The following is a 25,627-nucleotide window of genomic DNA, read 5'->3' as shown; positions in this document are numbered from 1 at the left end:
CAACTTTTCAGTTTCTATCTCATAATTTCTGTTTCAGTACCTCAAAATAAATGCTATCTAATAGCTCATCTGATACCATTTTTTCCACAATAATAATAGTAATTGATACTAGACTTATATTCTAGAAACTAATTAAATTTGCAGTTTATTATTGAGTTAATAAGTATGAACTATGAAGCATGATTGTATGAAGCTATAAGAAAGTAACATGAAGAAAGTCAACAAACAAAGCGTCCTTGACTACTATTTATGGATTGGAGGCTAATAATTCACGTTATTTGTGATCATCATAACTTGTAGTGGCCACTATTAGAGAAACACGTTATTTTGAACTGAACCACGCAAGTCAACTACCACAACTTTTTATTATTCTCCAGGAAATTTTTAAATTTATAATTTAAAATAAAAAATAATGATTTTAAAAAAGTAATTAATATTGATTGAAAAATAATTAGTCTAGTTGAATTCTTGTTATATACGTATATACGCTGTAATATTTTCTGTATATGGGCACGCAAGGCCTCATAATTTTATACGGGCACGGATTTTTCGTTAGTAGAAAAGTGAGATAAAGTATAACAAAATGTACAAAAAGCAAAAAGAATTAAAAGAGGTCAACTAATAATAGAATGATGAGAAATTTTAGTTGTTCTTTGATTTTTTGTCTTTAGTCGATTTTTTTAAGAATTTATTATTATTCAATAAAAAATGTTAATTGTCTTTTAATTTTCAGTATTTATTTAACTTTTTTAAAAATTTATTATTATTTAATTAATTTAAATATCTATTTTTATGTATTAATTATTTAAAAATTTAAGAGAATTATTTGTTTTTTATTCTCTTTTTTTTAATGGTTGAATAAAAGATAATATTTAAAAACTATTTAGTTGTACTGTTTAATTTATTTAAAGACCTAATTTTACGCATTAATTGGTCAAAAAATATTTTTACGTATTAATTGATCAAAAATTAAAAATTATTTACTTTTTATTTTCTCTTTTTTAAAAATTAAATAAAAAATCATATTTAAAAGATAGTTAATTCCACTGTAAAATTATACACTGCTCCGTATGTTACATGAAAGTTCGATACTGTCGGGGATATTCAAATTACGTATTTTATGCGTCAATGTTTGATACGAAGGGATATCCATTCCTATGACGTAATCAATTATGTAATATTGAATCGAATGTCTTTGATATAAACAATGTTGAATCTAATGCATACATTGGTGAATAATATCTCATCATCATGCTGAGGATCAATGAATTTGTTTTTATTTAGTGTTTGTATATATTTCGTGTAATAATAGTTATACACAACTAAATGACTAATACAAGGTCCAATTGTAAACTGTGGGACATAATTTAATAAGAAATAAAATCTATAAATGGAAACAGACAAGACATAGTCCCTAGTGGCCCTAGTCATTTAATTTAAAATCTTTTTATTTATAGAAATTGTTCCAGACTAAGAAAAGATGTCGTTAAAATAGAGAAATTTACGCACCCACCAGGCTGCCACTTATTTTATTTATCCCTTTTTCTTTTTACAAATAATCTCGGATAAAAAAGATTTTTTTTTAAGGTGAATTTTGTGCTAAAATTGCTAATATGCCTCAAACAATTCAAACAAAATAGTCAAATACCGATTGAATATTCTAGTAATTATCTAAGTAATTGTTTGAGTTGAGTTTGTGAAGCATGCTTATATTTACGTGAAAACTCAACTGCAGTCAACTTTATGTAAAATTGATAATTAAAAATTATTTGATAAAAATTTAGTATCAAATTATTAATAATTATTAATTATCAACTTTATATAAAATCAACTGAATATCTACGTTTATCCTTGATTTCCGTCCATAAATGTTTTAAATAGCATTTTCTGTTTATAATACTTAGCAATTCCTTTCATTATCGTATTAATGATGCTCATTTAATTCCCTTCTCTATCCATGGCAAGTTACACTGTGTGCTGATGAGGATGAAAACCTGATAAATATGAAATTATTTTGCTTGTTTTAAAATAAATCTTTTATTTTAAAATTAATTATTAAAATTTAAATTATAAAAATAACATCTTAATTCTTAAACCTAACCTCGTTTTTGTCCGCCCGATGATTTGATTAGAAATGACATTAAAATATTAAATCTGAATTCACATATATCTATAGTTATACATATATATAAACTATGATGACATGTCCATATTAAAAATCATTATCAAATTAATTATCGATTTAAAATATGTTAAAATATTAAATATATTAAAAATAAATTAAATATTTATATGCAAATATACAGTAAATATATAATAATTGATTTAATAATTTGAAATAACGTCAGGAGTTAGGGGCGTATTAGCAGGGGGTAGCAGCTGCCCATGATTTTCACATTTCTCATGAAAAAAATTAAAGAAACACTTGAGTTCTTAATATATTAATATTTGAAAAATTTTTTATTTCACATTATAATCCCTAAGAGGTTCTTATTAATTATCTTATTTTGTCTATTAAGTTATTTTATGAAAAATAAAATTTTCATTAATTCTTTTTTCTCATTTCATGAAGTTAGAAGGATTCCCCTCCTCCCCCCTCCCTCTTTTTCTTGTGAAATAAAAAAAAAAATTCTCTTTCAAATAGTTAAAAGAGCAAATAATCTATTTCGTACATATTACGTGTATATGTAACACTTAATGCGAACCTAAAAGCTGCTTTCATCACCTAATTAAATTTGTCGTTCTCACATTACAGCTAAGCACGCATGCATAGCATTGGTTAAACTTTGTTTTGGTCAAATCACTTTGGTAAATATTAGTTAAATCTATATTTTAGTTAGATTTATTATTTTTATTTAGATAAATAAATTTTTAAAAATATGACGAAAGAAGATTTATATGGTTTATTTTTGTAAAGTCCAAAATTTTTAACGTAATAATTTTTTTTTTGAAAAAAATATTCGATTTCAAAAGATGTATTTAGATATATACTAAAAAAATAAAATAGAAAACATATTCATGCTCATTAAAATATTTATTTTAATTATATACTCTTGTTGTCTATATTTATACAAAGTCCTCCGCGCATGCAGCAGTTGTATATATGCATTATTTTTTTTTCAGCTCAAATAAAAAAGTTTCTTATTGTTATTTTTGTTAAACGTTCTTAGAGTTGTGAATATAAAAAATATTTACTATATTAATTATGTTAGGAATTATTTTTCATCTTTGACAAAAAAAAAAGAAAAAGAAGGAAATTCATTAAAAGGACTCGTGTCGCATAGTTAAAACTATATAAAGAGAAAACAATAAGTTATGACGATGACGATGAAACACATATATTATAATATTATAGTGTGTCCTCATCATCACTTGCGTGAGGAATTTTGAATATGCAAATAACTACCGTAGCTCACTTTGATTTTACATGTTTTTTTTAAGTTTTTTCTTTTCAATTTATTTTATCGGAAAATAACATTTTTGGCTAACATATAATTAGAAAAAGATGAGTCATTAGATAAAATCTCACACTAATCTTACACCATCAAATCATTATTAATAATTAATTGATAATTAACAATCACAAAAATTAATGCCCCTAATATTACTCAACAAAATAAATGGAAGTATACATTCATATCTTCTCAGAGTTGGACATTTTATAGAGTACAACTGTACAAGAGCATTGCTCTAGAAGTAATAAATTAATTTATAATATAATTTATCATGACGATAGACTCTACTATAAGGGAGTATATGTTCAACACCGATAATTAAAAAGTGTGTATCCTCTTCGGTTAAAAAAAAATAAATATTATCAATTATGATTTTTTTATTTTTTATTATTTTTTTTATATTTAATTTTGATCTTATTTATAAAATTAATAATAAAAAATCATATTATATTTTTTTAAATATTAAAAAAATTAAAGAGGATCATTCTTTTACTATAGCGTGGCCCCGATTATTATTTTTATAATATATTTTATTTTATATTTTAAATATTAATAATTAATTAAAGACATAAAAATTTAGCATTCCCCTCTTTTTAATTGCATCTTGATGTGAAGATATATGGTGAGAGTGTTCCTGTATATTTAACGTAGTGGAAGAAAACATAAGAGAGTGTTATTTGCGAGAAAGAAAGAAAAGAGAAGCACAAAAATGGGGTCTGAAGCTGCCATACACGTCTTGCTGATTTCGTTTCCAGCACAGGGACACATAAACCCTCTCCTGAGGCTAGGAAAGTGCCTCGCCGCCAGGGGCTTATTCGTCACTTTCTCCACCACCGAGGACGCCGGCAGGGACATCAGAAACGCCAACAACATCGCCGAGAAGTTCGTTGCTCCGGTCGGCGATGGTTTCCTCAAATTCGAGTTCTTCGACGATCGCTTACAGGACGACGATCCCATCAGGAAGAATCTGGGGGATCACACGAAGCATCTGGAAGTTGTCGGAAAGAGATTCGTTTCTCAAATGATCAAGAAGCACGCAGAGTCAAACCAACCAATCTCTTGCATCATAAACAACCCTTTCTTCCCGTGGGTTTGCGACGTTGCTGAAGAACACGGTGTTCCTTCTGCTCTCTTATGGATTCAGTCAACGGCAGTCTTCACCGCTTACTATCACTACCACCACAAACTGGTTAGCTTCCCTTCACACGATCAACCTTACATCGATGTTAATTTACCTTCCGTTACTCTCAAACACAACGAGATCCCAGATTTCTTGCACCCTTTCAGTCCCTTCCCGATTCTGGGAACAGTCATATTAGAACAGTTCAAGAACTTGTCCAAACCCTTCTGCATCTTGGTGGACACATACGAGGAGTTAGAGAAGGATTTCATCAGCTTCTTCTCGAAATCAATGAGCATAAGGCCCGTGGGCCCGTTGTTCAAGAACCCGAAAGCAAGAATGGGAGGAAGTAACATTCGTGGAGACATGATAACAAAGTCAGAGAACTGCGTTGAATGGCTGAACTCGAGAGAACCGCGTTCGGTGGTTTACATAAGCTTCGGGAGCTTGGTGTACCACCCGCAGGAGCAAATAGACGAAATTGCCCATGGGCTTTTGGAGTCTGAGGTGTCGTTTTTGTGGGTTTTGAAGCTGCCACCTAAGGACTGGAACGTGAAGCCACATGTTCTTCCAGAAGGGTTCGTTGAGAAAACTGCTGAAAGGGGAAAAGTGGTTCAATGGAGTCCACAAGAGGAGGTTCTGTCTCATCCTTCTGTGGCGTGTTTTGTCACTCACTGTGGTTGGAACTCTACAATGGAATCACTGGCTTCTGGTGTTCCAATGTTGACTTTTCCTGCCTGGGGTGACCAGAACACCAATGCCAAGTTCATCGTCGATGTTTTTGGCGCTGGGATCAGGTTGGGTTATAGCCAAGCAGAGAATAAGATCGTTAACAGATATGAGGTTAAGAAGTGTTTGTTAGAAGCCATGGTTGGGGAAAAAGCAGAGCAGTTGAAGCAGAACGCGTTGAAGTGGAAGAAGGCGGCTGACGATGCTATCTCTGACGGTGGTTCTTCTGATCGGAATCTTGATGCCTTTGTTGAAGATATCAAGAACCGTGGTGCTGCTGCTCTTAATGTCATTAGCAGCATCAACAATAATAATAATAATAATAAGATTCCATATTAAGGGAATCATGACTAATGTTGTTCCTTTTTTAAAAAGATTTATTTGTATTTGTAACATTTTGTTCTCATCACCAGATTGTTATTAAGTGTTTCTAATGCATTATTATTGTTGGAATTAACGTATTCAAGATTAATTATGAAGATTTATTTTCTCCATTTCTAAAGCCTCCAAAAAGAACTGTTCCTACTAGTTCTCCCACTTCCAAAAATTGTTTCCTTTTTGGGTATTTGAATTATTGTTGTACGTGTTCATTTGTTTTATCGTCTGGTACATAAATTGAAATTCTAGTTGGCGTGTGATACATTATTAATGAATCCACATGCAAGAAAAGAAGAAAGTAGGGGAAGACTTTGGTAAGAATATTAGTCTTCTAACCAGAAGAATTTACTTTATTTTTGTTACAAGAGCAGAGTTAGGTGAGGTAAACAAAGAAATCAAAGAAGAAAAGAGTTAGGTGAGTGAGTGAATGAGTGATCCCGTTTAATATCAGTTTATCACCGAAATATATAATCATTTATAAGGTTAGCACTTAATTAGCACCATCGTACAATGCACATGGGAGGGGCTCAGATCACGTGCGTTTTTTTTTATGCCTAGGCTTACTCAATACCTTTATAGGAGACAACCATGGCCGTAGTATAGGGTAAGTAAAGAGAGAGAATGTTAACGTTTGTTCATGAGAAAATTTTGGGAGTTGTAAGTTTTTAAGATTTAGTAGGTATAAATATTAAATTATTTTTAATAGATCTTATATATATAACTTTTAATAAATGAGTATAAATTTATTAATTTATGTATACTAACTTTAATAAATATAAATATAAATATAAATATAAATTATATGAATAAATTGTTATAAGTGTGAATGTAAATTATTATTAATTAAATATTGGCTCAAAATGTTAATAATCATTGGAAATATAGGATTGTTGTTTATTTATATATAATGGTGTATTATTTATTATTGGTGAGGCACTTACTGAGGCACTGGTGAAACGGTCCTAGAGACGGAAATGAGAAACACATTGATTCAATTTCAAATGAGAAACGAGAAATCAGAAATGAGAATCGGATACTGGCCAAAAATCAATGTTTTGTCGCCCAGTGTCTTAAGAAATCATGACTAAACACTAACGAGTACACAATACTACACAGCTTTTGAGGTTACAGAAATAAAAGTATTTTTAGTTTGTCTTTTTTTTTTTGTATTTATCTAAGGTGAAAACTTAGGTGCAGTCTATTTCACGTAAAATTGATACTTGAGAGTCGTTAGATGATTTGACTAATTTGATTAAATTTTTATCTAATGACTTTTAGATATCAACTTTACGTGAAGTCGATCTCACCTGAGTTTCCACCTTTATTTAATATTATTATTGCATATGCTTCTACCATTTTTCTAATACAATAGTAAGGAATATTCGAACACATATCTATCAAATCTTTATTGAATGTGCCATTGGATCCAGAATGATATTTTTTTAACACAAAAAGTTTAAAATTCTTTTTTTATAATAAATAAATCCCGTATTTAGACACATGACGAATCAATAATTTACCACAATTTTGATACCAAGAGATAGAATAAGGGTACAAAAGATACTTTGCTTGCTTATATTTTTGCAAGCAATGGTTAGACGGAGGATAAGGAGAGAGCAACACCATAATGATTAATGAAGGAATAAATAACCTCGTCATAATAATAATAACAATAATCATATAAAAGATGCTTTAGAGATTACAGAAGGTATGTGCTTGCATTGCCATTGAATCTTTTCCTCTATGGTTCATAATTTTTACAGGAAGGAGATCAAGAGATAGGCTCCACAGAATATTAACTTTAGGGAGAAAGTGGAGGGATTCACGGATCAATAAACCGTTACTATATTACATGGTGCAAGTAATAACGGCAAATATTATAATATTGTATTCTTAAATGCTACTATATTTGCCCGATGACTTGAAAAAATTAATCATAGGATCATATAGATCTTGTCTTGCTTGCAAGCTTAAAATAAAGTCAACATGGCCATAGTTTTCAAGATAAACCAGCTCCGGTGTGGATGGCAATTCCTGGAGAGTGTGCTTGACATCCGTTACATCTGCTAAAGCATCATTTCCACCATAAGCCATCCACAAAGGCAATGATTTTGGTATGCGGCTAAGATCGAACTTTGGTGGTTTGAACTTTCCATACACTTTCACATTTTTTAACTTTCCATAATCATACTTGGAGAAAGTACCTTCGCGGATCACTGTAGACACATGCATTATTAGAGAGACCGTAAAAGTATTTAATTCAAACCATTACATCAAAAGTGAAACCAACATTATAAGATGCACATGCCAACTAGCTAGAAATTCATTATTTTATGGATGTGGCTTTTCAGCTTTTGGCAAGACAAAACATATCATACCCAACATAAACATTTATCCCGTGCCAATAATGCTAGGTACACATAATTGAACACAAGATACGTAATAGAATTTGCTTCACTAATTCATTAGTCCAGTAATTCTCCTTACTCTCACTAACATGCATTTTTCCAACACATTAAGAGATGAACAATGCTGTAAACCATAAAAATAATGATAATAATATAACAAAAGGCCACAAGCTAAAATTGATTGAGAGTTCATACCTGTTTTACAATATATATTTATCTAGGAGACTACTTTAGCTACTTTATATCATGCAAATGCCATGGTCATAATTAGTCATGATTATTGCAAATAAAAGAGAAAGAAAGAAAAAAGAACAGAGGTATCAGATATGATGAAAACCTATGACGGAAATAACAAGTAGTAATGTTCATAAGCTATGCGTGCTATCTTTAAAGCTACAGTCTACTGAATAAGGATATTGGAGCATACTCTGGAAAAGGTGGTTCAAGTTCTTGGCAGATGATGGGTGAGGTTCTTGATCGAGATAATAGGCCACACGTGAATCATTGAAGCAACAGTTCTTCCCTGCAATTTCATTGAAGTGGCTTGAGCAAAAAAAAAAAAAAAAAAAACATTTAACAAACCCCCACGCTCCCAGGTGGTGAACAAAAAACGAAACAAAAAATCAACAAAGCATGTGGAATAAGCCAAATGGAAACTTCCCAATTATTTGATCCAAATGAGTTACTGAACTAGTTAATCAGTTCGCAGATTACATCTACTAGCTCTTAAAGGCAGAGAGAGGATATCCTTTGGATTTTCTCAATGCATTATGTCATTGCCTTCACTATAACTAGAGCGAAACAGATTTCACTGTTTCAGGTCAAGGAAGTAACTAACTTCAATGGAAGTCCAGGAAAACTATTTTTGAGGGAAGCACACATCAACGTGGTCCACACCATAAATTCCACTTCTTTAACCTTTAAAGTATTTTATAATTCTGTTCAAGGCATACCTTTATTTCCATTCCACCATATACCCAGCTGCAAGTCCAGGAAATGGAAAAGCAGCAAGAGAATTAAGAGGCTCATGAGGAGGATTTTTATTTTATTTTAGAACATACTACCTTATCGCTGACCACTATTCCTACCTAGTAAACATGATATCTCAATAAGACAGGCAATGCACATAAGGATTCCTACACAAAATTGAAATGCAACTCCAAATTGAATTTAGTGAAAGAAAAAAGTGCAAGGTGGTGATTCATTGATATCAATATTTGATATGCAAGGTGCAAGCTGAAAATTTAGTGAGTGAAAAAAATCAGATAGGGTTGTAAGTTTGCAAACTCCGCCTTATCAGCAGAACACTTAGCTAACAGCTAAATCAGACTAGGGTTCACCTCCACTCAAGTAGATACAGACTTCACAATTCACATACTGGAAAAGAGAACAAGCTTACATCAGTGGATCTAAACAAGAAGAAAAAGATAGTCCACTGACCATCACCCCATGAAGATTGACCATAGAAAACTCTCATCCGGAGAAAATTATTTGGATTGGATAGTTAATCACTTTCATCAGTACCACGAACACCACATATTTGAGTTCCGGAAATTGGAGAATATAATAACACCATGAACAAACACATAAACCAATAATAACATTCATAGCCTAGCATCTGAAATAAAGTCAAACCCTTCTAAGCATAGAGGACAGAGATAGTGTTGGGCACATGAACCTGTTATGGATGAAAGCATGTCACCGCAGCTTAGACGCGTATCACACAAGGAAACCAAGAGATTGGTTCCCCACTCACTGAAAATGAGTATGGAAAATAGAAAAGTTAAACATTTACTGAACTAGAAATACACTCAAGAAATGTAGGCAAAAGGAAAAGAGAGTGACGGGAGGATCACCTTTTGAAGTTCAGTTGATGAATACCCATGGTAAGAACCATCTGAATAAAAACCAGTCATTACTAATCTCAAAGGCCCGCTTTCAGACTGAAACTTGTAGTCATAGAGTAAATAAGAAATACCTGATCGATGTGCATGCTAACCATTCTAAGCACAAGAGGTGCAGTGGCATGATCTAAATATGATATTGGAGAAAGAAGGGCTGCAGCTTCAACTTTTTCTACTATATCTGGTTGAGTGAAGGCAGCAAAAGATATAATTGTTCCCTGGAAATAAGAGAAATTAATAAAATGCATACTACAACAACCACCAAATAGCAACTGAAAAGGATGATGTCCAGAATCATAACTACCTGTGAATGCCCAACTATGAATAGCTTTGAATTTGTTACTGAATATATGTAATTGATCATTTCTGCCATATCATACAGGGCTAATTCCTGCCAGCTCCAATCCCAGAATTTCTATAAAGGGACCAAAGTTGAATCAATCACATGATGCATTGTACAAACTCTGGCTCTAATGATTCCAATAAAAATAATATACACTGAAAATGACAGTGAAATGAAAATATAAGTATCATGACAATTTAGAATATTTTCTCAAGATCAGTGGTTATCAACAATCTTATGGATGTTGCAATTCTTCTCCTCCATGCTTTCTTCCCTTCTTGTGATTAGTGATCATCAACAGTGCTTTGGAACTCAATTTGGTGCTGAATATAAGTAGCTTCAGCACTGAGAATAATTTAATGATTCTTATTTCAAACATATCAAAGTAAATAGAAAAGGCTTGATAACATTCAGCACCAACCCTTTTACTATTAAATAATCGAATGATAAAACCTACTAAAGTGTGACCTCATTCATATCAATTGCAAATGTTTTCCCCCAATTCAAATTCAGAATAAATGAACATCTGGATCTTGGTTTTGACTCATAATTATTTTAGCACTGAACTTTATGCACTGATATTATTTTCAGTTTAATCACACACCCCCTCAGCATCTCTATAGGCCAAAGAAGAGCCACACACCTTATTCTTCACTGAATAAGACCTATGGCCATGGCTCCAGCGTGTTCCCCGTACATTTCCTACCCATACATCAAAACCTTGATCTGCAAGGATGAAGCCCAATGATTGTTCAGGAGTATTTAGAAACCATGCATCACCTGCCTAATCAAGTCAAATAACATCAACATATCAAAATGGAGATTCAATCAGATTGTTTAAAACTTCAAAAGGGAGCTTCACTAAAGCCTGAACAAGTAAACTTGTAACATTAATCCAATTACCCAAAGGAAAAGTCTAGGGGGCTAGCAACTTTATTAAATTCTGGCCAGCATGTAACCAGCGAAAGAAAAGTGAGTAATCCCACACCATTGGATGAAATCTCACACCATTAAAAACATCATTGATGGCTACTTGATGGCTACAAATTATAAAAGTTGCTGGCCCCTAGCCCTCCTCTTATCCAAATATAGCCCTATGATAAAGTGGAGTGAGTTGAAACACACTGTAACTTGCTATAAGAAGATATATCTATTACAAAGAGTAAAGTGATGAAATGAAGGAGAGGGCACCAACCATGAATAGGCCATGCAGAAGCAGAACCGGAGGGCCTCGCTCTCCTGCATGCCCGAAACGAAGAGAAGACGAAGAAGAAGACACACGCTGAAGACCTAACAAGAAACCATCCTTCGTTTGAATCTGAAAATCAACACAGAAAACAGGACAAATTAAAACAACAACCCTCCAACACTTGACTATTAGCTGACACCAAAAGACACTATCAGTATTAGCAGACGAATAATGACAATAATAACAACAAATGAATAATAATCTGAATGATCCAATTTTAGCATTAAAGGTTGAATTTCTGCAACTGCAAATAATATCAAATATTCGATGTTTAAGAGAGAAGGAAAAAAGAGGTTGAGTGAATTGGTTGTTGAAGAAAGGTATAGAGAGTGAGGGGTTACCATGTATTCGGAGCAGGGGTAACCGGCGGGGAGAATGAGCTCGTCGCAGAGAGTGGGCTGTGGTTCGGATTTGCCGCCACCGTCGAAGCAGTCAACGGAATCTCCGAAAAGTACAGAGACGGTTATGGAAATGGCTGCCAGTGCCGCCAACAACCTCCGCGCCATGACGAAAGATTGAATGCACCTCGCTCCCTCCCAATCGCAGGGGAAGGATGAGTCTACGATCTTCTGAGTGTAAGCCTCAGAGAAACACTATTATAATAGCAGCGGGATTGGACACTACCACGCGCTCCTAACGGCGCGTGATGCAAATACTACCAAATATTCATACTCTCAACAGTACAGTACTAGTAGTTAGTTATTTATTTGCAACTGCTTATCTGCTTACCGTTAAAAATACTCCAATTTATTCATTTGCGTTTCTTTCTTCACACTATTATTCTCATTTCATATCGGTGGTTATAAACTTATAATAACTTCCGTTAACGTATGTTAATGTTAATAGAGGGTAGAGTATGAATGACGCTTAGGGGAACGGCGCAATAAGTAGCTTGGTTTTACGGAGGGGGGTGTTTACGTTGCATTTACTTTTGTATTGCAAATTTTCGAAGTAGCTTGGTTAAGGGAAGTTTCATGGACATGGAAGTGTACCGTAGAGGTGGTTGTTGATGGCCAACCGCAACCACCGCTCTTTGGCGGGGATGAAACATGGCGCGCTCTGGTTGGAGTGAAAATCCACGCGCAATTTCTTAGCGAGTAGGTACGTCATCCCCTAATCAAAACTCTTAATTATTGTGTTTCTTTTAAACAAGTTATCCACTTCCATCACAATTTTATTATTTTTATATTTTTTATTATCTATCAATAATTCAGGACGCCAGATGTTTTTTTCTCTTTTTGGGTACTCGTTCTAGTTTGCCTTTTTACGTTTTTGTTTTTGAACTGATAACCATGAATTTCATCAAATTAGGCCCATCCAGGAAATAACTTCTGGGCTTAGTGTTTCGTATTTTGTTGGCCCAAAAGAGATATCACCCTGTCGAACAAAAAGTAGAATCACTTTTGGGCTTACTCGTTTTAGTAGCTTTTATCGAATAGGGTCCCATCCTGACCCAAATAGAGGAGGTAAATTTCAGTGAGTATCCTAAAATTAATTAATAAAAGATTAGAAAATAAAGTCTCAAATAATTTAAAAGAATCCTCCATGTGGTAACTTAAGATGGGTTTGGTTATAAAAATAGGATAAAATAGAACATTAAAAATAAGACATAAATAATAAAATATAAAAATTAATATTCTTATAATTTGTTTGATAATAAACTAAAATAAATTATAAAATTTATATCTTATTTATCAAATAAAATTTTATATTTTTATCTCAATATCACGTGGTTATGAATAAACGCATCCTTGACAGATAAGAGTTTAGAGTTGACCGAATAGATTCGGAAAGCTAGAATGAAGCATGCTTCAGCATGTTTAATATATTGCTATTAAAGTTAATTTAATTTGATGACGTGAAATAATCAAATGAGTGGGAAACCCAGTGAGACTCAATTGCTCTACAAGCCCCTTTCATAATTTCCTTTGGGTGGTAATTACTAATAATTAGATTCCATCATTTTATTCCACAGAAGCAAAGCTGATTAATCCAAATTGTGACCAGATTCAATGCACTAGCATCATTTCTTTTTGCTACTCGAGGTATTTAGACTATCTCCGATCCCAATCCAACGAGTTAATAACTAGTATATCATAGTATTGAATTTCATTTAAAAAATTTTGGTTAATGATTACTGAAAATAAAATTTTATCTCTCACTCACATCATTGACATTTCAATTTTAAGTCCAACCTTTCTAGCTTAGCTATTAGCGTCCCTCCTCCGAAAGCAAAACAAAACAAGATTCCCATTTTTGGGGGGATCATTGCTCCGTCTCCCCCCGCCTCAGTACTCCGCCGCATCCAATGGCCTTCTCAGAGTTTCGACCACTTGACGACAATTCCCTCATCGAATACATAAAATCAGTACCGGCCCTCTCCTCTAAGATCGGCAACGACTTCGACACCTTGTCCGTCAAAGAAGTTGGAGATGGCAACCTTAACTTCGTCTTCATCGTTCTCAATTCCACAGGTTCTTTTGTCATCAAGCAGGTAACGTTTTTTTTATATATTTTACTTCTCCCCACTGATCCAAAAATCGTGGGCACTCGCAAATTTAGTTTATTTGGTAGCTTTCGATTCAAAGTTCGATTTTTTTTTTTTTTTTAAGGCTTTGCCTTATATTCGCTGCATTGGGGAGTCATGGCCGATGACGAAGGAGAGAGCATATTTTGAATACCTGGGGCTGAAAGAAGAGGGTCGCTTGAGCCCTGAGCATGTTCCTGAAGTGTACCACTTTGACCGTACAATGTCATTGATCGGCATGCGTTACTTGGAACCACCACATATAATATTAAGAAAAGGGTTGATAGCTGGAATTGAGTACCCTTTGCTTGCAGAGCACATGGCTGATTTCATGGCCAAGACACTCTTTTTCACCTCTCTCCTTTTCCGTACAACTTCCGAGCACAAAAGGGACGGTATGTGTGAGCTTTCCCATTGTTACTATTTTCTTTAGCAATTGTTGTTGATTGATTCACACTCCTCAACTCATTTTTTGGACAATTCGATATATTTGTTACTCGGAGAACTAAGAAGATTGTTTATGTCTTCTTCATTAATTGATAGTATCACCTTTATCAATCTATTACTCTGCTTCAAAGTTGATTGAGCTGAAACTGGTTATTTTAGTTTAAGTTTTGCATTAGAAAAAATGTTTCCCTTCCCTCGTTTGGTTGCTTGTGCTTTGCTTATTCAGTTATTTGTGCTTGTGGAAGTTTACCTCTGTAGTTTATTCTCCATTTGAAAATGAGTGATAAGTGATAAACTGATATTCTACTTGTGAGTATGAGGAACGTTGTTGCATATTGATGTTGCCTTAAGACATGTTGGTGCTAAGCTGAATTCATGCTGGCTCCATGCAGTTGCCGAATATTGTGGTAATGTGGAGTTATGCAGACTCACCGAGCAGGTCGTGTTCTCTGACCCTTATAAAGTTTCTCAATATAATCGTTGGACTTCTCCTTATCTTGATCGTGATGCTGAGGCTGTTCGGGAAGACAATCTGCTGAAGCTTGAAGTTGCTGAGCTGAAATCCAAGTATTATGACCAGCACACTTCTATTACTGCATTATGTGTAGCAATTGTGGTGTTAGGGTTTTTATACTTTATAAGAATGTACATTTTTGTAGGTTCTGTGAGAGGGCCCAGGCTCTAATACATGGCGATCTGCACACTGGTTCTGTTATGGTTACTCGTGAATCAACACAAGTTATTGATCCAGAATTTGCATTTTATGGACCAATGGGTTTTGATATTGGAGCATTCCTGGGAAATTTGATTCTGGCTTACTTTTCTCAAGATGGACATGCAGATCAAGCAAATGATCGAAAAGTAGGTTTCCTTCTTTATGTATATTGGTTGTGTACTCTTGTGGCTCTTTGCAGCTTCTGCTCTTAGCATAGTCCAAAGTTTTTTATCGGAAAAAAAAAAAAGAGGAATGAAACAGAGAAACACCCCCCCCCCCATTCTGCATAATCTGATTTAAACACTTTGATTCTCTTTGGTTCTTTTCAGAGGCCAAATCTGTGCATTTTTACAGTTTTGAAATACCTTGGACTGCTCTGTTGTTTTGTCCTGTCTTGTCTTGTTTGTGTAGTGCTAGTGACTTTGCCTTATTATACTAATGAAGAGAAGAATTTCCTGGTGTGCACGTGCACATTGGTGAGCTATCAGATTTAAATCATGTGAAATCCAAGAAGTCATAGAGATAGTTTACAGAAATATGAGCTGTAGTTATAAAACAAGACTTGGTAGGATGCCAATTATAACTACCATTTTCTTTTGCTGTATTTTCTCTTCATTTTGCTGGACTTGTGGCTCTGGTAATGTCATTGCTTAGAACTGCAGCATCAGTGACAAGCTGGGATTTGTTATAGTTGTGCATTTAGTAATAATTGTGAAGACCGTTGATCGCTGGGGCAAAAGTGTGTTGTTCGTTGTCTGATATATACTGATATTTACATTATGCAGACGTACAAGGAGTGGATTCTTAAGACAATTGAAGATACCTGGAATCTTTTCCATCACAAATTCACTGCTCTTTGGGATGAGCACAGAAATGGTGCGGGTGAGGCATATCTTCCAGCTATCTATAACAATCCTGAGGTTCAGCTGCTTGTACAGAAGAAATACATGACAGATTTGTTTCATGATAGTCTTGGGTTTGGTGCTGCCAAAATGATAAGGTGAAATTGCTGATCATCATATTTAACCAGAATGCTATATGTTTAATGGGACTTATTTTGTTAGTTAGATATAAAACTATTAAAATGGCGACAATTTTGATTGTAGTTTGCATTCTTCCTATAAAAAATATGGAATGGTAATATTAGAATGTGTCTTTTGCATGACTCTAGTCTAAAGTGCTCGTGTGAGGAAACATATTAGGTATAAAATTCAGTGACAATGTTGGAATTGCTCTCTACTTTCTAATGCGTATATAATCATTTACACTGATGTTTAGTTGAGGTCATCCCGGCCCTAGAACTATCTCCATTGTGCATGCCATGTTCTGATTTTATATTCAGTAAGATATATATTTGTTGAACTTGAACAGTATGGTTCTGAAGCAATGGCTTGTATTTATGATTTGAGCAACATGAAAATTCTTAGGAGGCATGGCTAACACTTCCATTATGATCAATTGATCATTAATACACAGGAGAATAGTTGGTGTAGCTCATGTTGAGGATTTTGAATCCATTGCCGATGCTGCTAAACGTGCAACATGTGAAAAGCGAGCACTTGATTTAGCTAAGACGATTCTCAAAGAAAGGAGAAAATTTGAAGGCATTGCTGAAATTGTATCAGCAATTCGGCAATATGAATCCTGATTCATGGTTTTCCGTATCGATACCTCATCATGTATCACGTTTTCCTCCTATACACTACTCGAGATTTTGGTGTTTTGCTACATTTAACACTTTCACTGTCAACATTATGTATCAAAAATATAAATTTTCTGCTTGAGTGTACTAATTACAGTTTTTTGTTACATCTTACTTGCAGCAAGGACGTTTTGTTAACACAACTTTGTTCAGCTCAGTTGTTACTTATTATATTGTAGATATATTATTATGTGCAAACTACTTTTTACATGGACACACATTTAATGTATCACATTTAGACACACTTACAACTAACTTTATTTATTATATTCTTGCTTTTCTTTTTATAACTTGTACATACCTTTTTGTGAGTGAGGCTAGAAAAACACTTTAAACTATTCTTATGTCGTAATTCTTACAAAGCTACAAACTAAGGATTGATCAGTTGTTGAGATCATATAAGGCCTTGTATTCAATCCAAAGTTGAGAAACTGGCTTCCCTAGAAGCAGAACCAAGTAGCTCTTACTGTATCCATTTTGCATCATCAACTTGTTCAAATCCGCAACAAACCCAGCTCAGATATTTTCAGAGTAGTCTAGAAAAAGTATGCAGTGACTTGTTATCCTTGGTCCCAATTAGAGTCTTCACCTACATCATCCCAGCTATCTGCAGCATAGTCAGCCCTCAACCTCACAAAATCCGCCATGCCTTCAACAAGTCCAGAAGGCAGCCGGGCCCTGTCACTCCCATCGGATAGCAATATATGCGCCATTTTGTGACAGATGACCACGGTTATTTCCCTTTTGATATACCTACCACCAGCAGGGTACCTTTTCAATGTACCCTGCACTCACATGAATGTTGTTGTCGCTGGTAGTGAATGCGACTCCATCGATGTTCTCAACTGTGATGGAGACTTTGTTGACTGCTGCAAGATTGCTGTTTAGGCCAAATAATCTGTCTATGAAGTTGGTGGCAGCAATGAGCGTTTGCTGGGCATATTCAGCACCAATTTCCTGATCAAAGGTAGCAGCTGTTAGAGTTAGTGCAAGACACAGGATCGTGTGATTGAGGTTTACAGCCATTGTTGTTTGTATTGGGAATACTATGAGATCATCTGAGTTGCTGTTTGGCTTTAATAGAAGGAACAAGAGCATGACATGAGTGTGATAAAGTGGAAATTACTTGTGAAACAAGGTTTTGTTGGCACAAAGATTGTCCAACAGGCAGTATCCATATTGCAAGTCCAAATAGATCTTTAGAGTATGCATATGCAGAAATTTTCAATTTCTCAATTGTTGGAAACCGGCCCTACGAATAGATCGATGTTACATTAGTCAAAGGTTGATCATCAACGCTAAAATCTCCTTTGATAGTAATCATGCTTGGTACGACTTCAAAACAAAATGTTCGGTTCCAAACAACAATCGGTACACTAGTTGTTGCTACTTAATTTCTTTATCAAAAATACTATCCAACCATGAAACAGAAGTGCTTTATAGAGTTTACTTTAATGAGACATGATTATGGCAGATAGAGTGCAGGTTCCCCAATCCCCACTTGGAATAATGGGTAAGTGGCACTTAATTAATCCACTAGCTGAAAAAATGCATCAATAACTTAATAAGCCTGTCTTGTCATTATTTCACCACAAACCCATTCCCAGACTGTAAAACTTCACAAGATAATACTACAATCTGCTTTAGCATTAGAATGCTTAATTAGGTGCATGCATGTTTGAGTAATAATAGTTATAAAGCTTTAGCTTTTGCATAATTACTTTTCGTCGAAGCCTATTGTCACCTTAACTTTGGTGCATTAGTTTATTTTTACCTTTAGTTAAATAAATATTAACTCTTTTACGTAATATATTTTATGGCAATAATTCAAGTTTAAAAGAATAACCTGCTAATCAAATTAACCCTAAAATTTACTAATTTTTTTCTTACCTTTAATAGTATGTCATTTTCTAAAGAAAGTTAGATTATTTATTACTTTCTTCAAATCTCATTAGTATTCATGGTGATATGCTAAGTTAGTCTCAGAGAAATAACTAAACACAAGATGAATCAAACAAGCTATAAGTAAACCATTATAATATAATTGGTAGAACATACAACACTTATTGATGATTATAAATTACGGTATAACGTATAGCGTATACATATGCAGTATGATTTGATCTTATTGTTTTGTTAGATATTGAAAATGATTATGATATGTTGCCATACTTGGCCTTATAATCCTTCCACAACTGATCAACAGTCTTGCCAAGCAACTGAACAAAGAACTGGTCACTATAACCATTCTTAAGCAACTTGTTCAAATCAGCAACAAAGCCATTCTTGAGGCCATTACAATAATCCAAAAAGCGAGCCGTGACGTCATAACCCTGGTCCCACTTATTCCCTTGGCCAGGCTTGACCCAATGGCTAGGACCCAGGTTAGCCTTGAGCCTGACAAAATCCGCAATCCCTTCAATCAAGCCACCAGGGGCTTGGCCATTCCCGTTCCACTGCCACACGTGAGTCATCTCATGGTACAACACGCCACTCACTTCTGTCTTCACGTCACCTGAGTAGCTTCCAACGTATCTTGCACTAAGGTGGATCTCGTTGTTGCTGGTGTACGCAACACCGTCCATGTCATCAACGAACAAGCTCACTTTTTGGACGGTTTTTCTCTCAGAGGGGTTATTGTTTTGTTGGAACACTGACCATATGAATTGTGTGGCTTTGTTAAGGGTTTGTCTTGCGTACTCTGCACCAATTTGGTCACGGAATCGGACACCCCCTGAAGTTGAGAGGGCCCTGTTCGTTACAGTGTAGTCCACTGCACTTGATCCTTGCATTCTTCCCGCTGCAAGGATTACTAGGAACAAACACAGCGTGGTTTCTTGAGTATATGCTTCATCATGCTTTTCTTTGCTTCTTCAGGTTATATTGCTTATTGTTTTGTGACACATTTATGTAGCATTATAGGGTGCTTTATATAGAGAGAAAAACAAGCGGTCAATTATTACATTTACTAATTCAACTTATGCTGATGTTGGTGGAAACCAGGTATAATTGAGGGTGGAAACTCAGGTGCAGTTAACTTCACATAAAGTTGATAGTTGAGAGTTGTTAAATGAAAATTTAGTTAAATTAGTCAAATTATCTAATAATTCTCAGCTATCTATTTCAGGTGAATTCAACTGCATCTAAATTTTCACTATAATTGAGATGATAATTTAATTAAATTTATTAAATTATTTAATTATTTTCAACTATTAACTCTACATACTGAGTATTCATTATATTCCGTCCCATTTGTTATTATTATTAAGTGGAAGTATAGAAAATTAATGAAGTATCTTTATAATATGTACAATGGGATTTAAGGATATTCGATTCAGTAGGATATCAGATGTTTATTATTTTTGGTACCTGGATGGTTATTCTAAATAGTATGAATGTATTGTGTTTGAAAAATTAGTAGTATTTTATCTTAGATGTTTATTTTTTAACTCATATTGAGCCAAATAAATAGTTAATTATACACATTATACAAATACTTTATCGACTCCGTAGCGAGACTCCATTATTAAATTATTATATGACCTGGTCAAGTCTTCTAGGTTGCTAACGTGATGAGGAAAGACATATGTTCTTATATCTTAGTGGATAAGAAAGAAAAATATGTTGCATTTCATTTTGCTAGCGCAATTAATGAGACGCAACCAACGCTAAATTATTAAACTTTTATTAGTTGAACTGTCTATTAAACATAACAACTCTGTTAGCATATACTATATGTATATACACATAACTGCTTACAAGAAGTTCTCCAAGGAAATTAAATAAATGCTTTCAAGGTTAATTATGATTGAAACAAAAATTAAAAAATGATAAACCGGCCTCTTAATATATCCCCCTTGTAGAATCGATTGTAGATACCACAAACTCATAAGACCGTCATTACTCACTAGGTCGTTTGGGTTGACTGACTTGTTCAAAATAAATATGAGGCGCGCACCCTTAATTTACGGACATATGTCAATTTCTCTTGGTTAATTATCTGGCCGCCGCATTATATTATAGTCAATATTGAATATTGAGAGTCCTTAACACTAATATTTAAAACCGGCACGACAAGTTTATTATCTATCCTCCTGTGGCTACCCTACTATTTTTTCTTGCTAGTTCCTCATCTCATCTCATGTCCGTGTTTGCTTCCTTTTATCGTGTCTCAATATCAATCTTTGATTATTTTGAATGTATTTAAAAAATAGAAAAGTATAGATAACAACAATATTTTTAAACAATGTATGAATAATGTGAATTAATAGGGTTAAAAGAATAAATTTAAATTAGTAGCATTAAATTAGGATGTAGTGTATCTTTATTTGATTGGTAGTTGTTCAAGTTATTTAAAATAGTCATTATTTACCTAACATTTCCCCTAAAAAATTCATTTGTTTTTTCTTGTCTTTTCTCTCTTCAAAATAAATAAAATAATTTACTACTAAATCTAAATCTAAATCTAATCGTACCAAAATGTTTGATTGCTTTACTTGACTCGCAAAATTAAGCTTAAATAATGAAACAAAAACAAAACTAGCTTGTACCTAGAAGGAAACCTTAAAAGTCTCTATGGAAATATTTTTTTTAGAATATTCTTGGAAAGTAATTCTTTCATGTTGAGGTTTGTTAGTAGTCATCTTTAATTAACTTGGTTCAATACAAGGTTATATTATGATTTTGGCTCAATAAACCTAGTAATTAGTGGTACAAGTTTAGTTGAAACGTGAGAAAGTTATCAAGAGTGTGTGTGAATTGTTCAAAAAAAATAGAAAAGAAGAAAAAGAAAAAAGAAAAATATAGGTGATATAACCAGTTGTATATCGGTTACGAGTTATAGTTCGGCAGTAACCGATGTATTAATTCAGCCGACTTTATGGCAATAAACAACATATGATCGGTTACATTAGAAATAATCAATTCAGCGGAAAACGGTTATTACTCTCTCCTAGCTATATAAGGAAGCAGTCAGAGTTGAAGAAGGTAGATTATCTTTTCAAAAAACTCCCCTCTGATAATAATTGTTAACTGACTTGAGTGTCGGAGTACTTTTTGTAGGTGCTTCCCCCATTATTCTTCCGACTGACCAAGATACGTCATCATTCAGCAAGAAGGTCGGCTGAGCCAATAAGGGAAGACGAGCTACATAAGTTCGGCCATAACTAGGCAAGAACATTTGGCGTCCACTGTGGGTACCGAAAAATTGAAAAGGCCCCAATGGCTGATGTACCTCCTCCCACTCCATCCGAGCTCCTCCGAATGGTAACCGAGCTTCAACAAGCAAACCAACGGATGGCTAAGGCAAATCAGCATATGGTGGAGGAAAACCAGAGGATACAACAACAAATTGAACAGCTAGTCAACGCCCGCATTGAGAATAATGACACTCATCAAGACAATGATGAGCGTCGATCCGGGCCGACCCATGTTTCCGAAACACCTCAGGACGATGAAGGTGGTGGCCCTCGGAATGATGGAGCTTCCCCCGATGACGAGGATAACGAGCCTGACAATTCGGCAGGACCATTCACAGCCGACATTATGAATTTTCAGCTTCATCGACAATTTACTTTGCCTACGTCACTAACACCTTATGATGGTTTAGGGGATCCAAAGCAACATGTCAAGAAATTTCGATCTATTATGATCGTTAACGGTGCATCTGATCCTATTTTATGCCGTTGTTTTCCGTCCTTTCTTGATGGTCCTGCACTTGACTGGTTTTGCTCTTTGCCTGCAGATTCTATATCACGATTCCAAGAGTTGTCAAAGCAATTTGAAGACCATTTTGTAGCATCGGCAATATATTTGCATGATTCTGACTATTTAACCACCGTCAAACAATGTCCTCAAGAAAGCTTGAAAGATTACATCACCCGCTTCACGAAGATAGCTATGAAAATCCCCGACCTCCATCCCGAGGTCCACTTGCACGCCATCAAAAGCGGCCTGCATCCGGGAAAATTCAAGGAGACCATTGCCGTAGCCAAGCCGAAGACGTTAGCCGAGTTTCGCGAAAAGGCCAAAGGGCAAATAGACATTGAAGAGCTTCGTCAAGCTCGGAAGGCAAAAAGGTCGGCAAATACCAAGGACGATGACAAACCGCGCGATAACAAGAAGGGTTTCAAGCCCACACCCAGATATGAGTCATATACACAGTTCAACACGAATAGAGACGACATTATTAAGGAGATACTGAATTCCAAGCTGATCAAGCCTCCTCGTAAGGCCGGCAGCTATCCCGAGCCTAAGAACGCTGACAAGTCCAAGTACTGCACATTTCATCAGAAGTATGGCCATACAACCGATGAATGCGTGATCGCAAAAAGATCTTCTTGAATGCCTAGCCCGACTGGGACATCTTGATGAAGATATCACAGGGCATATGCAGAAGAGAAACGCTACTAGTACAAATCCGTCCCTTGTGGGATCATCATCTAGGGACAAAGAAAAAGCCCCTGCTCAGCCCAAAGGCATAATCAACTGCATCTCTGGAGGCTATGCTGGGGCTGGACAAACAAGCTCGGCTAGGAAACATACGTACAGGGCTATGTTGGCCCTTGGAGATACTACCAATAATCCTCAGCCCGAACATGAGATGCTTGAAATGACTTTCCGCCCTAACGATTTTAGCTGCACTGACAGAAACTTGGATGACCCTGTTGTCATCTCAATACAATTGGGAGACTTAATAGTTCGGAAAGTACTGCTGGACCCAGGCAGCAGTGCTGATGTGTTATTTTTTGCAACATTTGAAAAGATGAAATTAAGTGCTAACATTTTGCAACCATCTGCAGGAGACTTGGTCGGATTTTCAGGAGAACGAGTGCCAGTCATGGGTTCAGTGTGGTTACAAACCACACTTGGTGAGCAACCACTATCTAGAACTCACGATATTCAATATCTTGTGGTAGACTGTTTCAGTCCTTATAATCTTATTCTAGGAAGACCTTTTTTAAATAAATTTGCTGCAATTGTTTCCACAGTCCACCTTTGTGTAAAGTTTTTTGTGCAGGATAATGTTGTGGCCACAATTCATGGCGACTTACAGGAAGCTCGGTATTGTTACAATACGAGTCTCAAGCCTATCAAACAAAGCAGTGAGCAGCGAGTAAACTCCATAGGTGTCAAACAATCAAAACTAGCCGAGCTAGACCACAGATCCGATTTTCAAGATCGTCCTACACCAAATGAAGAGCTAACGAAACTTCCATTGACTGATGACCCTACGAAGTTTACCTTTGTGGGAACCTCCCTCATAGGTGATGAAAAGGATAAGCTCGTCTGCTTTCTACGACAGAATGCCGATCTATTCGCTTGGACATCAGGAGATATGCCAGGCATAGACCCATCTGTTATCACTCATAAACTGGCCATAAGTCCGGCGGCCCGAGCAGTGTCTCAGAAAAAACAGACTCGCGGAACCGAGAAAAGGCTGGCATCCATGACCGAAGCCAAGAAGCTCATTGATGCGAACTTTATCCGAGAAATCAGGTTCACGACTTGGTTAGCCAACGTCATCGTGGTAAAGAAAAACAATGGTAAATGGAGGATGTGCGTTGACTTTACTGATCTAAATAAAGCTTGTCCAAAAGACGCATATCCTCTCCCTTCTATTGATACTTTAGTAGATAACTCTTGTGGTTATGGTACCTTGAGTTTCATGGACGCATATTCTGGCTATAACCAGATTTTTATGCATCCATCAGACCAAGAAAAAACGGCTTTTATCACTGAATATGACAACTATTGCTATAATGCCATGTCCTTTGGCTTAAAGAATGCAGGTGCAACTTACCAGAGGCTGATGAACAAAATTTTTGACCGGCAAATAGGGCAGAACATTGAAGTATACGTCGACGATATGGTCGCTAAGACTAAGGTCGGCCATTCACATGTTGACGATCTCGCCGAGATATTTAGTCAAATCCGAGCTTACAATATGAGGCTTAACCCAGAGAAGTGTGCCTTCGGTGTTCGAGGAGGAAAATTCCTCGGCTTCATCCTTACCAGCCGAGGAATTGAGGAAAATCCTGAAAAATGTCAAGCAATTCTTGATATGAGCAGTCCCACAAATATCAAAGAAGTCCAACGATTAATAGGGCGTTTGGCAGCATTATCCAGATTCCTGCCGTGTTTAGCATCCAAATCCTTAACCTTTTTTCAATATTTACGAAAAAATACAATTTTTCAATGGGATGAAAATTGTGAAGCCGCCTTTAAAAGTCTAAAGCAAATTCTTTCTGAACCCCCTATTTTACAAAAACCTAAGGTCGGTGAACCATTATACTTGTATTTATCGATTACTGACATGGAAATCAGTTCCGTCCTTGTCGCAGAAAATGAAAAAGCACAACAACCGGTTTATTTCGTGAGCAAGTCACTGCAGAATGCCGAGCTTCACTATCCGAGATTAGAAAAGCTCGCCTATGCGCTAGTTTTCTCGGCAAGGCGTTTACGTCCTTATTTTCAAAGCCACACGATCAATGTTAGAACTTCTCAACCGCTGCAGCAAATACTTGCCAAGCCAGAGCTGGCAGGTAGGTTGATTAAATGGTCCAGTGAACTCTCAGAGTTTGACATTCACTATCAACCGAGAGGATCTGTCAAGTCACAATACCTAGCCGATTTCGTTGCCGAATTCACC

The 25,627-nt window shown here is 35.3% G+C and overlaps 4 protein-coding genes across 6 annotated transcripts; 2 read left to right on the top strand and 2 right to left on the bottom strand.

The window, feature by feature from the left end:
- Window positions 1-3,572: 3,572 nt before the first annotated feature.
- Window positions 3,573-5,798, top strand: LOC112711955 (putative UDP-glucose glucosyltransferase). The gene has a single exon (XM_025764713.3). The coding sequence runs from the start codon at window positions 4,165-4,167 to the stop codon at window positions 5,641-5,643; it is 1,479 nt and encodes a 492-aa protein (XP_025620498.1). The 5' UTR covers window positions 3,573-4,164; the 3' UTR covers window positions 5,644-5,798.
- A 1,583-nt stretch (window positions 5,799-7,381) lies between these two features.
- Window positions 7,382-12,328, bottom strand: LOC112711953 (triacylglycerol lipase 1). Its single transcript, XM_025764712.3, has 9 exons — window positions 11,928-12,328; window positions 11,533-11,655; window positions 10,981-11,121; window positions 10,299-10,409; window positions 10,069-10,212; window positions 9,947-9,987; window positions 9,769-9,845; window positions 8,518-8,613; window positions 7,382-7,898 (listed from the first exon to the last, which is right to left on the bottom strand). The coding sequence occupies exons 1-9, from the start codon at window positions 12,090-12,092 to the stop codon at window positions 7,576-7,578; spliced, it is 1,221 nt and encodes a 406-aa protein (XP_025620497.1). The 5' UTR covers window positions 12,093-12,328; the 3' UTR covers window positions 7,382-7,575.
- On the top strand, window positions 12,321-17,175 carry LOC112711952 (methylthioribose kinase). 3 transcript variants are annotated; one of them, XM_072203514.1, is made up of 8 exons: window positions 12,321-12,687; window positions 13,562-13,631; window positions 13,776-14,080; window positions 14,199-14,508; window positions 14,953-15,127; window positions 15,220-15,421; window positions 16,061-16,275; window positions 16,752-17,175. In XM_072203514.1, exons 3-8 carry the CDS (start codon window positions 13,895-13,897, stop codon window positions 16,921-16,923), a joined length of 1,260 nt encoding a protein of 419 aa, XP_072059615.1. In that variant the 5' UTR covers window positions 12,321-12,687; window positions 13,562-13,631; window positions 13,776-13,894; the 3' UTR covers window positions 16,924-17,175. The 3 variants fall into 3 exon arrangements, with proteins under 3 accessions (XP_072059615.1, XP_025620496.1, XP_025620495.1); XM_025764711.3 differs by lacking the exon at window positions 12,321-12,687 and having other exon boundaries at window positions 13,325-13,631; XM_025764710.3 differs by lacking the exons at window positions 12,321-12,687; window positions 13,562-13,631 and having other exon boundaries at window positions 13,663-14,080.
- Window positions 17,176-18,983: 1,808 nt separating this feature from the next.
- On the bottom strand, window positions 18,984-19,952 carry LOC112711951 (uncharacterized). The gene has a single exon (XM_025764709.2). The coding sequence runs from the start codon at window positions 19,767-19,769 to the stop codon at window positions 19,131-19,133; it is 639 nt and encodes a 212-aa protein (XP_025620494.1). The 5' UTR covers window positions 19,770-19,952; the 3' UTR covers window positions 18,984-19,130.
- Between the last annotated feature and the right edge of the window lie 5,675 nt (window positions 19,953-25,627).

This window comes from Arachis hypogaea, chromosome 9, assembly GCF_003086295.3.
Source record: "Arachis hypogaea cultivar Tifrunner chromosome 9, arahy.Tifrunner.gnm2.J5K5, whole genome shotgun sequence".
Classification (NCBI taxonomy): domain Eukaryota; kingdom Viridiplantae; phylum Streptophyta; class Magnoliopsida; order Fabales; family Fabaceae; genus Arachis; species Arachis hypogaea.
The sequence above is the reverse complement of the archived record's forward strand: the minus strand, read 5'-3'. Positions and strand labels throughout refer to the sequence as shown.